The sequence below is a fragment of the Schistosoma haematobium genome, chromosome 3 (assembly GCF_000699445.3).
Source record: "Schistosoma haematobium chromosome 3, whole genome shotgun sequence".
NCBI classification, from domain to species: domain Eukaryota; kingdom Metazoa; phylum Platyhelminthes; class Trematoda; order Strigeidida; family Schistosomatidae; genus Schistosoma; species Schistosoma haematobium.
In genome coordinates, this window is record NC_067198.1 from 26,872,424 (window position 1) to 26,892,651 (window position 20,228).

The 20,228-nt window shown below is 30.8% G+C and overlaps 1 protein-coding gene across 1 annotated transcript in view; it reads right to left on the reverse strand.

The window, feature by feature from the left end:
- Positions 1–20,228, reverse strand: part of CDH24_3 (Cdh24p) — a 55,265-nt gene that overhangs the window by 17,620 nt on the left and 17,417 nt on the right. Inside the window, exons 2-4 of the mRNA XM_051219007.1 lie at positions 13,490–16,557; positions 4,790–5,444; positions 2,900–3,504 (exon numbers count right to left, since the gene is read on the reverse strand). Of these exons, the coding sequence (XP_051069449.1) occupies positions 2,900–3,504; positions 4,790–5,444; positions 13,490–16,375 (4,146 nt within the window). The 5' untranslated portion in view covers positions 16,376–16,557. The remainder of the gene's footprint in view (positions 1–2,899; positions 3,505–4,789; positions 5,445–13,489; positions 16,558–20,228) is intronic.

Below are 20,228 nucleotides of genomic sequence, written 5' to 3' on the forward strand. Positions count from 1 at the left end.
TAAACGTCTGCATCAGATCATCCTTGTTCATCGATAATTCTGTTGACCGGCTACATGAAAGTCTCCACCTCTTCCAGAGTTTCTCCATCAAGCGTGATTGTGTTGCATTTGAGGGTCCTGCTTTGTCTTTTGTGTATGTCGAGGCAAGCCGCTGCACCTATACTTTATTTCTTGACCTGTATTTGGTGGTGTGTATGAGATAAAAGAGCTTGGTGGTCTGCGAAGTCCAAATCTTCTAATTGATTCCAAGCTGTCCATTGTATTCCGCGTTTCCTCTCAATTGTAGAGGTCTTCATAATCCAGTCGACCACCAGAAGAAATAGTAAGGGAGGAAGTAAGCAGAGTTGTCTGACTCCGGTCCTCATTTAGAATGAGTCTGTCAGCTTTCCTCCATGCAACACTTTGCAGTGTAGTCCGTCGTACAATTTCCGTATGATATTGACAATCTTCTCACGTACACAATAATGTCGAAGAAGATTCCATAATGTTCCCCTATCCACACTGTCAAATGCTTTCTCACAATCAAGGAATTTGATGTACAATCACGAGTTCTATACAATTGATTGTTCAACGATGATCCATAGTGTCGCGATTTGATCTGTGCACGACCGATCGTTACGGAGTCCATCTGTTGATCTCGAAGTTGGGTGTCGTCTGAATCTTTCATTCTTTTCAGCAACACTCTGTACAAAATCTTTCCTGGTACTGAAACTATCGTGATGCCTTTGTAGTTCTCACATTCGCTCAGATTTTCGTTTGTTATGTTGATGAGGTGTCTTTTCTTCCAGTCTGTCTGAACTTGTACTTCCTACCAAATCATCCTGAATAGAACTTGGAGTATGCTTGCAGTTACTTCTATGTCTGAGTTCAGAGCTTCGGCTGGTATATTGCCAGGTTCAAATGCTTTCCCACCATTGATTTGTCTGGTGGCCATCCTGATTCCTTCGATCGTTGGTGGAGTGACATATATAGGAAGGTCTATAGATGATGCTTCAATGTCCAGTGGATTAAATGGAACTGGTCTACTCAAGAATTTCTCGGAGTGTTACAACCATCTGTTCCTCTGTCCTTGAACTTAAGTGATTGTCTTTCCATTTTTGTCCTTGACTGGTTTCTCTGGTTTCCCTACCAGTCTCTCCATCGTGTCACATGATTGTTTAATCTCTCCTTCTGTTGCAGCTTTTTATGCTGTCGTTGCTAGGTCTTCCATGTGTTTCTGCATGTCGGCTCTAATACTCTTCTTTACTTGCGTGTTTGCTTCTGTGTATCCAGGTTATGGCTTGACTTTCTCTGCTCTTATCGGACTGTTGTTAATTGCTGTCCTTTTTCTTCCTTTCTTGGATCTTGTCCAGGGTTTTCATATACATCCATTCCTTATGATGATGCTTGTTGCGGCCCAGCACCTCCTGATATGTTGGAGTCAGTGCTTCTTTGATCCTTTTCCAGTTGTCCAACATGGTAGCTTTTTCTTCCCTGAGTAGTTCCTGTGGGTCGTGGAACTTATTGTTGAGAGCTACCTTGAATTTGTTGAGTTTGTCAGTATTTCGAAGAAAGACTTCATTGAATTTTTGTAATGCTGCTTCTCCAGTTGTTCAGTGCTTCTTTACCATTAGTTTCATCTTGGCAATCATCAGTTCTGAAGCTATGTCAGCTCTGGTTGTTTGAAGGAGCGTTGGCCTCGTGACTTCGGAAGAATATCAACTTCCATCATGAGGCGTCATAATTCTTCCTTGAACTCAGAGGGCAGAGTTTAAATGGTTTAATTTGTTTTATCTGGTTAGTGTTTTTTAACAATTATTTTCTACGGGATAGACTTGTCGATCACACTTCCTACTCTCCTTGCTTACCCGGGCATGAAACCGGCAGTAACTCTAGAGGAGCTAAAGGCTAAGTTAGTGTATTGAGTAATATAACTTTTTTCAACCGATTCAAACTGTATAAGATTAGTGAGTTTTATACAAATAAGTACAAATGATTTAGTCAAAGTATTGGAAATTATTTTCGAATTAATAGAAAATTAATAATAATCAATAAATTTCAATAATAAACCCTATTCATGAAAGACAAACAATAAGATGTACTGTAATATTGTGTATATCTCAAATCCATTAAACAGTGAGTACTTTATGAACAGTTAGATTACGAATACTCCTAAGCTTGTCCGAATTTCAAACAAACCTACGTCTATTTATTTTCACATAAAACAATGTTAATTTTTGAAATAATTCTGTACAAAAAAATCCGCTGAATACTCACTAACACATTGAAGAAAAAAATATAGCCGATTTTTGCTAGAAGTATTTTTGAAAGTCTGAAATTCTATTTCTTCTGGTTTCTCCAGTTTGACATACCTTGCTCATGTTTTCTTTTTCAATGTACTTGTTCTATGTACTCATGTTCTCTATATAATCAGTATAATATAAATATATATTTATCGTTATAGTTAGGTTTCTTTGAGTTTAGCCAATCAATATTAAGAAAAGTTTTGGATCTAATGAATTTTTCAATAGTGAATTATTTATATTCTAATATCACAAAGGGTTTTGTGGAGATTGTAGTAATTTCAATAGTTGAGATTATGAGTCAGTTGAAGCTAGACCACAATAGAAAACCTGGAAGCACTGGGCAGCCGTTTTAATCGTTGGTTAAGCGCATAGCGCGAGACTGATGTGTCCTGGGTTCGAATCCCATGAGGCGGGGTCGTGGATGCGCACTGTTGAGGAGTCCCACATTAGGACGAAACGGCTGTCCAGTGCTTCCAGGTTTCCCATGGTGGTTTAGCTTCAATTGACTCATGATTTCAATGATATTTTAATAGTTCAAATTAAAATATGTCTTTATTGTAAATCCATGTAGATCAATAAGAGTTTACTTAATATTAACAGTGAAATTTACTTACTGGTTGTGAATAAATACATAATTGTTGAAATTCTGGTAATTTAGACTTAGTTAAACTACTCCATTCATAATCATTATATTTATTTAAAACATTTTCATCATTGAAATAGGATAATTTTCTTACAGCTTGGTTATAGACTACATGTAGATCTTCAAACTTTTCATTAGTTACATCAATAAATTTATCATCATTACTGGAACGATTAGTATTTGATGTGGATGGATAACATGTAGAAGTAAAAGGATTTACTGGATTCAAATTAATTTGTTCTTTAGAATTTGTAGAATACAATATGCTTATTGGTTGTACACAATTATTAGTTAAAAAATTTGTAGAAATAGGCTCTAAACGTACAATTAAAGGTTGTGGAAGAACGGTAGCTTGCGTAGTTGAGGAATAAGAAAGTGTGGAATTTGCTGTTTCATAATAATTATTTACATATTGGGAAAGTGATGTATTATATTGTAATGCATAATTTACTGTAGGCGTAATGTCACAAGATGTAATTGAATTATTTGGGATATCACTTATTAAGTTGGGTAATAATGAATCAATATTATGAATATTGTCATCGTGCATAAGTTTCGTTCTAATCGGACTCATTTCTGAAATAAAAATAAAATATAATGAAATCAAAAGAGATTATAAAAATTGATTTAAGCAATATTTAATTGAATGGAGAAAAATATGAATACCTCTTTTATGGTATAGTAAAGCGATAATAACATAATATGCGAAATTTCTCTATGATAGTGGTCACGTAAACAAGTCCTAGATTTTATCTTGGATCTGACAGACGGTCTCTGATACCTTTCTGTATATCCACATAAGCAAGAATTAAAGACACTAAATATGACTTATATCCTCAAATAAATGAGCGGAAATATTGTTTGTATCACATTATCATTTATGTCATTTAAAGATCTTATTGATAACGTAGTTCGTATTTTGCAGTTTTAAAATAATTTTACTGGAAACTACGACATCGGAAACCCCTAGCTAAGAAGTATGAGAGAGCCTTTCAGTCACCTTAAATTATTGCAATTTTAATTTGGTGAACTACAATGATGCGCCGCTTATATTTATACATGAAGCTTGTTTACAAAGGTTGTGTCATCAATATCAGATGAACGATATGGAGTCAGTTATAAAGTGTTCAGTATATACGTAAATATCTCAATGATAATTTGTTTGACAGATACTAAATGACTCTAGGACAAATACCATAGGATGCATAAGCTTTCTTAATTTTGTTAATACCATTTTCTGAGAATAACAAGCTACCCCGAAACCTAGAGTGAGCATTTTTGTCATATAATTTCTACCAGCTAACATTAGTTATAATAATTAAAAGCAACAAAAATAATAACCTTTAACTAGATCGAAATAAACAAAAGTCCTAATTGTAGTACTTCACGTAAATTAATGAATTGTTAATTTCAACAAATTTACTGAATGTAACTTTGGTGAATATCCGACGATTGTGGACTTTTTCAGTTTTAATTTAAAATACTTAAAATTGATGAAAAACTAATCCTTGTGATAAAATAATGTTCATAATCTTGAGAAATTTCAAATAAGCTAATAAGTAAATTGCTCATATAAGTCTATTTGCCGAATAAATTACATTTCAAACTTTCCGCTCGAAATTTCTGGATAATTTTATTGGTTACATTCATGTATTTGTACGTCAAATATGTTCAACCGTGATGTGGTTCTCGATATAAGAGAGCATGAACAGTAAGACATACCATGATTTAATATTATTTTTCAACAGGACTTACATAAATGTTAGTTATAATCATGCAATGAAGGAGTTACAGTAATTATTCTACATATAAATAATCTGATTTTTCGTTAGTAAAGTTTACCACTATTTATGAAACTTACTTATATTCTGAAATCCGTCCTCATTGAAAGAATAATTTCCTTTGATTTCATTTAGTTTGTTAGTATCTTTTGAATTGTGGATTACTGAATTGTTTTTAAGTTTTCTATATTTAATAATACAAGCTACAGAACACATTAAAATAATTGATAGTAGCATTGATACCACCACTGTAGACAAGATTATGTAATTATTTAAAGAAAAACGGTTATGATTACTCCATTTTGAATAGGTAAGATGATTACCTTCCCAATTTTCTATATGATCCATATCGTAATCATCATCCAATTCGTAATCAAAACTACCTTTTGTTTCTGATGGTGTGATGTTTACTGGCTTAATGTGAATTGTTATGTAGGAATATTTTGATATAGGTATACCTAAATCATAAGCTCTTATCTGAATATTTATTGTTTTGTTTAGATCTGATAGAGAGAACTGTGTATTTAAACGTAATAAACCATTCAATGGATTTAATGAAAATAAAGAATTTTTTAAGAATTCATAATTTTTAACCGATTGGTTCATTGCAAATGAATCTTTTATAGTTTTCATTTGATCATTAACGTTATTGTTCTTTATAACTTCTCGTGTTACCTGATGTATTTCATACCTGACAGTGCCATTTATACCTGCGTCGTTATCAATTGCATGTAACTGAAAATATAAAAATATAAATATGGTTATAGAACAGTTTTATTCACATTAATTATATTCGATTAAATGTTATTGATTGAGATCATGAACCGATTGGTGTTAGGCCACCGTTGGAAACCTGGAAGCACTGGACGGCCGTTTCGTCCGATCGTGGGACTCCTCATTGGTGCTCTTCCATGATCCCGGTCGTGGGAGTCGAACTCAGGGCCTTCAAAGACCATCGTTGGAAACCTGGATGCACTGGACAGGTTAAGCGTTCGCGCGCGAGACTGAAAGCTCCGCGTTCCAATCCTGTGGGCGGGATCGTGGATGGGTACTGCTGAGGCGTACCACAATAGGACGAAACGGCCATCCAGTACTTCCATGTTTTCAATGGTGGTCTAACATCAATCGGTTTAGGATCTCATTTAAATATTTCATTCATACAAACTTCAAGTTGCTTGATCTAACGCTATTTACAATTTAATGTATTTAATAACAATAACTAAAGAAATATTGTTATGTTAGTAAAGAGTTGGTTAACTAAATAAAACCATGCTTTTCACCATACACTCTAACATTTAAAATTTTATCTGTCTAATTTAGTTGAATATTGGGCACAAAAACTTGTGGGTGTTGTACATTATTCGTTGGAATAAGCGAATATAAGAAGGTAAATATCGCTTTCATTATCACGGTGTGGTGTGTGCTACTTATATCAACATAAGTAGTATATGACGTTAGTCAGGAACAGAATGTCTGGAAGCAGAGAAACAAGAGGATCGGATAGTAAACAATGGAAACAGATTTTAATTTGTATGAAAATGCAAGAACAATGAAGTCTGAGTCATTTTAAGACATTTGATGGACATTTTGCAAATTAAGCTTTTACTATATGATTGTTAGATTTTATTATCAAGTTCTGTAATTTTCTGTCAAATACTATTCGATTGTTCACTACAACGTTAATTATATGATATGAAAGACGTTCAGTTAAGAGATCCATATTTTTTTCTAGAATTGTTTTAAGGCATTGAATAAATTCAAATATTTCGAGATTTAGTTCACTTTACGTATGTTAAAATCTGTGTGGATTTCTGTCAACTTTATTTTTATTACAGAGAGCTGGATTCTAATTTACGACACAAAAGATCATGTCCAGAATATAAGTGTTGTGTTTAATTTTGATTCTTCCTGAAATGTGAAATATGTTTTAAACTATGTTAAATGTAAGTTGTTAAATTATAGAGGTCAAAAGTAAAGTACATTTTGCTAAAATCTCAGTAAAATGTAGAAAAATTCTCAAAACACTTAAGGATTAAAATAATTAATGAAGTAGAAACATGACATTTGTCGGAACGTTATGATATTCATATCTGCATAAAACATTTGAAGCAATGTGATCACATAATAATTCATTATATAGTTCATATAAAGCGTAAACAAACTAAATGAGTAGGAATACCAAAACAACACAGATATGGAAGCGACAATATTACATTTAGTACACACGACATCAGGATTAGAATAAACAGAATGGAATGGATTTGCTCCAATTACAGATTTATTTTCATCACATAAATGTGACTTTAGTTTTTAGAGGGGAAAACCATAAACATATACGAGATATTGCGGTTGAGTGGATTCAGATCATATTGGTTTTGAGAAATGTATTCTTTTTAAACCTATTCATGCCGAACAGTTCTTTTGAATTTGATTTTATGTTTTACTTTGATCTAAGTTTTCTTTCATATGAAATATATGTTATAATTCTGGTTTCATCATTGAGAACGGATATTACATTTTTGTAACCATAGCAACCAGTTACGTTCAATTTTCAAGTGTGGATCCATCATTAGAAAATCATTTCGTAATTATTTCGATTACATAAACTTTTGAGAAGCAAAACCGATCTTGGCCATTTGATCTTCAACTGTGAGATCAATCTAACAACTTTGTAAGGTGTATTATATTTTCTCGTGTCTTTTCTTATTGAACAATATCACTATTTCGTCTTTTAATTTCATTATTCATTGTAGATAATAGTTGTTAATAGTTAATGAAAAGCAGAGATGGATCGTATATAATTTCATTTTCTGTTACGGGAGATAAATATACAATAAGTTCACTTTGAATGTCAGTTTTGGTGAGAATGATTATCTTTGTATGATGGTGATGTCAAAACGTTTCTTTTCTAACACCATGCTAAATGAAAGATTTTTTTTCAGAGGATCAATTTAACTCACCAATTTTTCTAAAGTTATTAAATAACACGAATTAGTTTAAGTTGAAAACTATCCGTCAATTTTGTAATCCTGGACCATGCAATTGAAGAAACATCGATTCATAGCATTCTTTAAAGTATTGAAGGATTACTTAAACAGACGTAAAATTATACTATTTAAACTAAGAAGATTAGGGAAGGTTGATTTACAGACAAAAAAATCACCACAAAGAAAATGAAAATGAAACATTTTCTTGGTTATGATAAAGAACTCACGTCAGATACTTATGTTTAAGAATTCTAAAGAAGGTGGAAGGGATTTTTGCTGACATAGATTGTGATTAGTAAAGAAATGTTCTTTGTATTACAATTATACAGAGATTAAATATGTGTATTCATGTAGATGCCTTAAACTATTTCGAATACATTATTTTACTACTTCCCTTGACGGAAATACAGCGTATTATGCTTTTTGTATCGTGAAGTAAAACAAATATGAAATACTATTTTAATCATACTTTTTGAGTGAGAAAAATAACGATTCAATCAGTCTACGTTAAGTTGCATAACATTTACGATTAAAAATCGTGACCAATAAAATTTGTATTCAACTGAATACAGGACATGTATGTAAAAATGCAAATTCTTTTTTTACTGAAGCACTTTTTAAAAACAAGAATAAATTATCAAATCAACTAAAATGAATAATCCATAGCATCTTTGCATTAGGTTTCTATAGTGAATAACACAAACGTATACATGTTTAGTTGCAAAACGTTTGATAAACTGTAAATCTGAAGGTTTATTCACCTTTTTTTCAAAAAGATAATGAACTAAATATGGAAATTCTAATTTCATGTACCTTGGTCTAGATCCTATTCATATCATACAAAAATGTTTACTAAATAGCAACTATTTGAAAAAATTTGCCTGGAAACCATTTGCAGTTAAGTTTTGAGTTGAACTAATAAACATATATAGAAATAAATGATAATATGCATTAGAGTAATGTGTTTTCTTATATATATGTTGAGAACAAAATTTAAGTGTTACTAAGCAAATACGTAGAAGTATAAAACTTGCTGTTTGAATATAAATATTCAATGTCACCTTTTGATCTGACAATATTTGTGAATTGTATTCATATGGTATATTTCTAACTTGTAAGTGGTGTGCGGCGGTCGGTATTCAATATAATCCTTAAACTTCGTATACAGTTCGTCTTGATAACCGTTATTAGATAACGTCCCAACGATATATTAATCAGAAGGCGAATACAAAGTGTTGATTACGTTAATTATGGGACCACACACAGATATCCAAAATTATAGGTGCGTTAAACAAGCATGAAAGAGTTGTGCCGAAAGGCAAGCGAGCGAGTGAGTCAGCAAATATGAGTACGAGTAAGCGAGTACAGATAAGCAAGAGAGAGCAATGAAAATGAATAACATGGACATATATAGACATAATGAAATGAATGAATCATCGAATCAATTAAGCGGTTAATAGTAAGGCTAGCACCGTGGATAAATGTGTAGACAGTAAGTTACGCTCAAGCATACATGTTCATTAATTTAATTTTAACCTCACATTGATTAGGATTTAAGTAAGTAGTATTTCTTTACCTTATCAACAACAACAAAAATACCTCTGACGTCTCAGTTTTGGTTGGTCATATTTACAACATATAAGTAAAATGTTTGTTGTTTAAACCTCAACCTTTCAAACTATTAAATTTGAGCATACTAATCGACATTGGTTTTTATTTTTGTTTTTGATTATTCAATAATATGCGAATAATCTGTAATATTAAATTTTACATTGAATTTTCTCACGGACAAACATTAATTACTAAGCAATTTGTTCAACTAGTAATCTATTTTTATTTTGGATTGCGTTTTCTAAAACGTTTTGCAAACCTTTAACAGGTCAAATAAAGCAAATATTATCATTCTCTTTTAAAATTTAATCAAATAATTTTAAAGAATAAAATTTTGAACAAACAAAACAAACTGTCAATAACATATTTATTTTAAGATTGACCTTGAAGAAGTTTTCTAAACACCAATTTATGTGTTTACTTAATCTATGAGGCTTTTTTTTGACCTGGTATAAAATTTTATTTCTTTTTTTTTATAGGAACAAAAAATCACTTTCTAAAACACCTCAATTTACATAAATCTCATAATTCAATTATGACCTTATTATAAATGAAACATGAATTCAAACTATCCCCATCATCATCATCATCATCATCATCGTCGTCATTCTCTCACGTATTCTTAATTTATATAAAGTTATAATCATTTTTTCTATTTTCTGTGTTTCAATCCAAATATAAAATTAAATTTGTAAATATTCTGTTTTGATTTTTAATTCTTTTTTAGGTTGATTTAAGTGTTTCTTTTTCTTCTCTAAAAGGAGATAAAATATAATCACTTGTTTTGATGATGACAATAACAACAACAACAAGAACCATTTAAGTCAACTACAATAATTAAAGTGGATTGTTCATATAATTTAATTGGATAATTATAACTTTCATTTTAGTTTATTTACTTTCAATTCAATTTTTATAAAAATTATTAAAGATAAGAAAAAGAATAAGAATAATAAGTGAATTCACTGTGCCATTTAAACCGTTTATTCATAGCTGAGTTGGTGTTAATCTACGGTGAATATGACCCTAAATATAATAAGACCCATGTTTTTACACTACATTGGAATAGTTAAATGAAATTAATGAATAAATAACAAAATCGTTGGATTATTACTAACATGATGATTTTAATTATAATATTCAACTCTATTTACTAAGTTACAGTAATAAATTCTTAACATTAATTAGACAATGTCTTTGTAACATATATTATCAAGTCGTAATGGTATTTCACAGTTAGTACCTATCACTCATCCTTATTTATGAAACACTTGACCATTTTATATGGAACAACTTTTACTTTGAATGGTTATATTTCGGATACATGAATTCTAGTCAAATGGCTTTTCATCTCTTCAAACATCAGAAAGAGAGAAAAATATCCCGACAATTTTGATATTTCTTTCTAATAGGTTATAAGCTTTACATAGAACCACGCAATTGTATACAATTAGCACTCAGAATTAGTCATTTAAGAGGAAGCTGGAACTAAGAAGTTTTTTAACCAATATTTACACAGTTGGAAGAAAGGTTGTTCAAATGTTCAACCACAATATTTCTATTGATGATAATGAAAAGCAATAAGGATGGAGTTAATTAATTAAGCAAACAAGAAGCGTAAAAATGATGGAAAGTCAAATTTCATAGGGGGATAAAGAATGAAAGCATGTACGACACTACTGGCGAATTTGTATTGGTTTAATAAATGTGAAAAGAAAAATACTAACTCTATGAAGTAATAAAGTGAAGCAGTGTGCACAGCTTTCAGAAGAACATATATATATATATATATATATATATATATAATGATTAATCTATTGCAACATTATTGGTACAAATAATTAGTAAGCGACGTTTGAAAATTAATCTCTGTACTTTGCAAATTGATCCTGTGACATACTCAAGCTTTCCGATACTATGCTGTTTATTATTATCGCCAGATGATTGAACTGTAAATGAAACGTGTCTTGTAACCTACCTTGAAATTCTGTCAGTACGATCATATACTTCTTTTCCTGCTGATATTTTACACCAAAACTGTCTCTGATAAAATTAACTCGTTTGTGTAATATCAATTCTAATTAGTAGATCATAAAATAATTAGGCGCATATATGATGACAAAACTATCACAGTAATTTTTGTTGCTTTTTTCTGTGCTCCCTTTTTCATCTATTATCTAGATACAAATGATTACCATTACTTTAAAATGGCAATGAAAATGACTTTAGATATACTATCCATTCATCAAGAGGATGTCTTAGTTCCCCTTTGGTGAAATAACGGTTACCGATTGATGCCTCCTATTGAAGTAATCTATGCGACCAATGTTGTCTCAAAGCAATTTCCGAACTAAATTATTGAAAACAATTTGAACTCAAATAACTGTTTTAGACATTTATTTGTATCAACTTAATTTTGTTTATAAATCGTCATTCATTCTGTGATTTTTTTCAAAATATGTGGTCTACTTATTTACTTGAAAGAATAATATGAAAGTTGATGTTTCAAATAATGTGACCGAAAAATCACTCAGACCTCCTTCATTTCAATTACTGACCCAATATTTGTGATGGGTGTATTTTTGAATCTTTGATTGAAAATATTCAGATAAAATGAGAAGTAATAGTGTAGTGAACGAACACTGAGGTACGGACAACCAATTTATTATTTAATACTTAATTATAGAATATCTAAGCAAAATATGAAAACCATACATTGAATACTTCATTTACAAATCTTCCATCAATTGTCTTTCAGATTCTGTATGATTTTTCCAAGTCGCAATTCCTATTTATTTTCCTTTCTATATTATCCAACTCAATTTTCTTAGCCTTCTGCTGTCAGGTTTTTCACTTCCGATTAGTTTTACATACTACTTATATAGACAATCATAAGTAGTATACATCACAATAATACAGTAAACATTAAAATGGAATTATTTGTCAATTGCATATTATCAACTAAGATAACTAGTGTTTTCAAGAAAAAATTGTTGTTGTTAATATGCTCATATAAGGTAGAATGCACCGAATTGACATTTAGAGATTCTTCTATAGTTGAGACCCTAAGTCAATTGAAGCTAGACCACCATGGAAAACCTGGAAGCACTGAACGGCCGTTTTGTCCTAGTATGGGACTCCTCAGCAATAAGCATCCTCGATCCCGCCCCCCCCCAGCGAAATCCGAATCCAGAACCTATCAGTCTCATGTGCTAGCGCTTAACCATTAGACCATTGAGCCGGCATCCGACGGTGTTAATGTCTAACTTCAACCAATCTATGAAATTGAGCGACACATCCACCATTGTCATCAGTGAGTTACTACCTCACAACTGACCTGGTTGAAGATTTATCCAAATACGCAGAAAAATAGAATTAAACAAAACAAAATATTATAAAATCATAACTTCTTCATAATCGAATACGATTATTTGTTTTTGATTGACTTTTATGAGTTATGAAGTGTTCTACTTAAAGATTCTAACAGATTGATTCATTTGCTTAATGATGTGAATGCATGTAAAACATATTTTTAAAAAATTCACTAAATTTTAGTGATTTAAACATTACTAAATCTTATCATCAGTAAATATTCACTAAAATAAAACAAATATTTAAATAAAGTGATTTCACCAATTGTATCTGTCCATTATATCAATTTATTTCCTTGTTTATCAGTAGTACAATTATACAAAAGAAAATTTGTTAGCAATCAACTAATTTAGTAAGTTTTAACTTCATCTGAATCAAGTATTTATCACTTCATACAAGTAATAATAAGTAAACTAACTATATCCTGGGCTTGTAAAAATCAACAACACTTCATAATATTCGAATGGTTTGAAAAAGGAAAAAAAAATCTATCACAAGGATGTAATAAAATCATTCAAAGTAACTAGTTTATTCTATTTTAATTCGATACACTAACTACGTTCTGATTGGCATGGTGTTAATGCCATAGTTCTGTTTCATTCCTGGCGGTGTGGAATTTGTTTTCATATAAACTATTTAACTTAGAATGATTCTACACATATATAGTCGATAACTATATTCATAATATATTACTATTTATTTATAATTTTTATGTTAAAGTGATGTCATTTTAGATGGTACATATAATGATGATCTCAAATTAAAAAAAGATTAATCATGTAGGGGGAAGATGATAAAAAAATCACTCACTTTAATAATCGGATATCGTATTATTTCTAAGTATGAGAGTTCAATAAAAGTGTGATCTTGTTTTGGTAAGATAAAATATGGTTCATTATCATTTTCATCTTCGACAATAATGTGTATTAATGAACGTCCACGTTGTTGAGGTTGACCTTGATCTTCACCTACAATCCAAAATTTATATACAACAATGTCTGTCTTATCAATCACTTTTGAAGTTTTAGTTTTCATTCCATAAGATATGTGTGATAATGTAGATGATAACGAGGATTGAGATGAGGATGTAGATGATTTTCGTATTTCTGAAATTTCTTTTAACTTTTCACGGTCAATTTTACTCTTCGTATATATCTTTACTAAGTAAATACCTTTTTGTGTGTCGTAATAACTAAGTAACTCAAATGGTAAATGCAATTTAGTTGATATATTAACTAGATTTCCATTTGCTGAATTCGCTGCTTTCGACAATGAAGATATAGATAACGACAACTCGCTACCATGATGAGTGTGTTTATTATAAGGCATTGATTCAATTTCGAAGTGAATTAACCCATTACTGCCTAGATCATTATCTGAACAAGTAATACTTCCAATATATTGATTTGGTGGATTGTTTTCAGTCATATGAAATTCATATACTTGTTTTGCGAACGTCGGCTGTTCATCATTGTAATCACGTATGATAATCTGAATATTGATTGAATTCGATAAAGCTGGTAGACCACAGTCTCGTGCAACAACAGTAAATTCATAGCGATCACATATTTCTCGATCCAAGTTACCCTTGGATTGAATAAGCCCAGTTAATTCATTAATGTGGAAGTGATTAGCAATTGTACGGTCATCTACTATGTAGTACTTTATCACAGCGTTTATCCCAGTATCATTATCTGTAGCTAAAAGTTTTATAACTTCATAATGCATCTGTTTCCTTTTTGGATCGCTGTCTTCCATTATTGCTAATTGTAATTCACTGGAATTAAACATAGGTTTATGATCATTTTTATCAGTAATTTCAACGTATATTATTTTACTTGACATTAGAGATGGTTTTCCATGGTCATGGCATTCGACTATCAACTTAATAAAATCAATCTGTTCACGATCAAACGACACGGTTGCAGAAAGTTTATAAATCATTTCTGATTGCGACCACATTTTTTTTTCAAGTTGCATTTCACCACCATGGTTTTTAGATAAGCCGCTACTAGCAACACTAGACAATGTCTCAATATTACTGTTAGTAATTATTGAAGTTAATTTAAACTGGTCCCTGTACTTTTCTTTGAGAAAACATGAGATCCTGCCATTCAAACCGTCATCATCATCGGTTACCGAAATGATAGCAAAATCTAATGGTAAATTCTTTGAATGTTCGGGTATACTTAATGTTGTATTCCCATCAAGTGACTGGAATGTTATTACAGGGGAGTTATCGTTAACATCGATAACCTTTACAATCAACTTTGCAGTTGAAAAAGAATCTGTTTCAATTTGTTTTGGACTGAAGGAAATGGAGTTATCTTCATTTGATTGACTTTTAATTGACTCTTTTGAAACATTCACTTCGTAACTGTAAGGATTTCTTGCGATAATTGGAATAGTATAAATTGAACGTGATCTGTGATTTAGTTTATTTTTAAGATATACAGAACCATTATTAGGATTTATGAAAAAGGTTGTTTTAATTAAATCTGGCGCTTTGGAATCTAGTTCGTAAATTATTTTGCTGTATACATCTCCCAAGTCTAAATCAATCGCTGAAAATGTGTATATTGGTAGCGCTGTATTGAAATTTTCAGCGATGTTAATTTCAGTATAATTCGTTGTAAAATATGGCTTATAATCATTTCTATCTTGCACCATGATAGTCAATTCAAGGTAGCATCTTTGACTAGACTTACCATACTTACTGTTTGCTTCAATTATCAAATGATATTCAGCTAACGTTTCATAATCTAGTGCTTTTGTTATATAAAGATTTAATAAATATGGTTTAATCAGTGATCCAGTTGGTAAGATGATTAAGTTAAATGGTAAATCAAGTTCACGTGGTTGAAATACTGCTGATTGATTTATTTCAGTAGTTTCATTTTTTGTGTATAGAAATATTTTATCGGAACTGACAGTATGATTTGGATGAGCATCAAGATCCAAAGGTTGATGTAGTGGTATGTTAATATGAGAATGAGGTTTAATATCTTCAGGTAAGTAAATAGTCTGTTTAGAATCAGGTGTAAATGTACAGTAATTATCATCAATATCATTTACAGTTATATGAACACGAATTACCTCAATGATATCTATTATATTATTTATTATTTTAATTAAACTTACACCAAATGTTAATCGACAATCATGTGAATATGAAGCATTGTATATATTTAATGTAGATTGTTGTTGAATTTGTACATTAGATGATATTTCTACAAAATGTTGATGATAATTGAATTCATTGTATGGACATAATTCTTCACGATCAATTCGTTTTTTTACATAGATTCTACCATCTTCTGGTGTTACATGAAATAAATATGCATGATCTTTATTAATTGGTCTAAATAACAAATGTTTATGTTCTGCAATAATATAATTAGGAATATATTTGATTAATACTCCAATAAGTGTTGTATTTTGTTGTTGTTCTTCATGCATTTCTAAACGTACTACAATTGTACAATCAATATTGATAATTGATAATATAAAAACACTAAATAATTGACATAGAAACAATTTAGAATGTGAAATTTTTTGATTACTAATAAAATTTGTTTTACGTGTTTGACAAGTTCGTCGTTTTGTTATAGTAATAGTACATAAGTATTTTGATTTATATCCTTGTCCTATTTGTTGGTTGAATTGTTTTTCAACCTTGTCTGGAGCCAAAATCATTACGTTTAATCATGTTGATTGTGTATATGTGTGGGAATATGATGTTTGGATCCACTTACTTTTTTAAACTTTCCATATTTTTTACATGAAAATATTTCTTAGAAAATTGTCTAAATTTAGTATTCCATTCGTTGAAATGCTTATCCAAATTTGAATTGCTTTAAAAATGTTTGATAGAAATGCTAAAATTAATTAAACAGCAAATTGAAAGTCAACCAATAAACTAATGCATATAATATTCAAATTTATTATATATACTTAATCATTATTATACATTATTCTAATCGTATTACCATGTTGAGTGTTCATTTATTGAGGTTGTTGTGTGTCTCAATACTATTCAAGTACATCATCCCATTTTACGTCTCATGGATCGTTGAAATAAAGAAGGGTCTCGAGTAACTAATTTACCTACATAAATTATGCGATTCTATGATTGATTTACATCGATGAGAAGGCTCTCAAATGTGATTTAATTTCAAGACAAATTAGTAAGTAGTTATATTAAGATATTAGAGGTTTAAAGCCAATCACCAGAACGATGTAGATCTGGATTTTATGAAACTGTCACTCATCAGAATGGTGATCTGAAGTACAATTAGAATGGAATCTTTTCATTAGATTAAAAGAAATATCATTCAGTATCACAGTCATTACAGTCCCAGAGCTGTACTTCATTATACCAACAATTCTAAATTACAAACATCCAAATTATATGGTGAGTACAAGTTAAATTATAAATGAAGATACGTCTTGCTACAAAATGCCACCGGGTATGAAACAGACATCCAGATATTTCTTCAGGTCACCTAAAACAATCTAACATTCAAACATAGGTTGGGGGATGCTGAGTATCTAGTTTCCCTTTGTTGCTCTATTTATAGGACTTGTTTAGCACTGAGGACTAAACAGACATGATATAGGTTACTAATTGGTAACCAGTTGCACACTAATTGCATGGGAAATGAAAGCAACTAATGATTAACAAAGTTAACGGCGAAAATTCGTGATGATAAAATATCATTATCATAAAATCTTTTCTTAATATATTTATTACTAAGACAACTCTGTACATGAATAGAAACTTTATGTTTCTTCTGATATCTGAGATGGTCAGTAATGCCATACAAAGACTTATGAAATAATTACGCTTTATCTAAAGGTCTCTTATAGAATAGAGCTCGTATTTAAGTAGTTTCATAATCATAATGTTATATCCTATCGAGAAATGAATGAATGGTAACGGAAATCAATTGTTTATGGGCTAATGTCATGCATATGTTCTTATTATATAACTATTAAATAACTATATTATATGTATATTCATATTCCTTTCATTATAAGCTTCTATTTTACCTGTTGACTACTATTATACGATTTACCATCTTTTACTTATTCCCAATTTATTAGTTACAGTACCTCACACGCACAGCCACTTTTTTAGCATGATCTTGTATGATTGTTATTTCTATTTCATGGTATGATGTGCTCTGGTTTATTTGTATATAAACCAAGTATGTCCAAAATACATGATTTATATAGCGGAGGCTGATATTAGTGTTACGGACTAAACCGGCTAGATTAGACGAGAGGTTCCATTTTAGGTAGACCGATAAGAACTCAAAGTTGACTCTAGGCTACTCCTACTGATTTATGCGTCATTGGTCTGATCAACAAATTGGTGTCCTATTTGGCGATCGTATCACGTGATAATTAAGAGGCCATGAAGACATAACACGTAATAAATTAGTTTTTAAAGATCGTAATATCTTTTGTGAATTAAGTAAAACAATCTGATCGAGTATGACGGGAAATAGTATAAAATTAATTTACTGTCTGACAATTTTAAGAATGTGTAAAGTAATCTGTTAAATGAATCTTAACGAAAATGTCGAATAGAAAATTAGGTATTTCAGAAGATACTAAATTCAAGTTACATGTCTCTTGATAATAATCAAATAATTAAATTCAGGGAGATTAGAGAACGAATAACAACTAACAATCAAACAAGATACAAGCCTTGGGTTTCATTACAATCCTCTATTCAATCAAAGGGCTTTTGTGAAATTTATCCTGGTGTTGTTAATACTATGCTCATTAGATAATAAAAAGTTGAGGAAATTGATGAAGATTTTAAAACACAATACTTAATAATGGTAATTATGAAAAGAATTTAAGTGATGGTAATTCCGAATTACATTTAAGAATAGAGTTATTACTTGATTAATGAATAATGATCAATTTCTCCAAATGATGATTAACGTGTTGTTAAGCTGTCAACTTAAATCAAATCACTTGTTAACTTGGTGATGATGAAAATCACTCATTACCTTAGTAAAGTTTATAAGTTAGTTAATACATTCAGTCATGTGTGATATAGAAAATGCATGATTTTTGGGTGGAAATATTATTTGATCCCTTTAAAAGTATAATTAAATAGACTTTTTCTCACAGAATCTATTGGTAATGAGAAAATAAAGTCGTTCGATTTTTCTTTCTCGTTTAAATAATCCCTGAAGGGAAAATGGTGAATTAAATCACAAAGTACTGTGGGGTGGAAGTAATTATATAATGTCTCAATTTTCAAAGGCCACAGTGTACGCATATTGATCTTTTATTTATTTTCAGTCCTTAAAAATCAACGCAACACGTTTGTGGCTTTTGGCATGTTTAACCATACATCGTCTTAAAAGAATGATTATTTATTACTTTTCCGTTAAGTTTTACTGTACCACTGAAGGATACGTATCAGTATAGGGTTGTGGATATTGTTGGATTTCATTTGAACCATGAACCGTTCAATGTACAACCACCACTGAAAACATGGGAGCACTTGACGGCATTTTCGTTTTAGCACAAGACTCCCTAGAAGTGCTCATTAATGGTCTCAAGCGCAGAACTCAAACCCAGAACCCATGGTTTTGTAAACGAACGCTCTAGAGAACGGCCTCAATTTCACAGTGTTAATGCTTGAAATAGTCACGCAATATCGTAGATTCGTCAAAGTTGGACAATAATATCGTCGAATGTCGGCTCGTTGGTCTAGAGGTTAAGAGTTGGCAAGTAAGATAGAAAGTCCTGGGTTCGATTCCCGCATTCGTGATTGTGGATGCGCATTGATGGAAAGGCTTGTGTTGGATGAAATGGACGTCTAATGCTTTCAGGTTTTCAATAGTGTTTTTACATTGATCGGTTCATGATTTTAATTGAAACTAATGACCAAATTCATAAACGTGAACCAATTAGGTTGTATTCACAATTCTTTTTATATGACGGTTTGCAATTATAAGTTAATATTTATATCACTAGAAATAAGTAAACTAGAGGTTCATCTAAACTCTTAGAATTAAAATGTAACTTTTTTTTCAGCAGGGGTTTTGTGGGGATTTTAGTAATTTTAATAGGCGGGGTCGTGGATGCGAACTGCTGAGGAGTCCCATAATAGGACGAAACGGCCGTCCAGTGCTTCAAGGTTTTCCATAGTGGTCTAGCTTCAACTAACTCATGATCTCAACTGTTTTCTTTTCATTCATAAAATTTTTTGAATCTCTCAATCAACATATATAGTTAGATTATGGTTATTAAATATGATTCATTTAGTGATAAAAAATATTTGAATTTAGTTTTAAAGAAAACTGGTGAATAAAATTTGTAGTTTGTTTCATAATTACAGACTTCTGATTGTAATCTTAAAAAATGTATTACTATTATAAATGTTAAATATTTTATATGAATTAGAAATAACTGTGGTGTTTGAATGAACTAATGATTCCTTTGTACTTGTTGAATGCTTGATTTCTATTTCGTTCATGCTTATATAGTACTTCTTGATCCAACTGCGTTATTTTTGGGA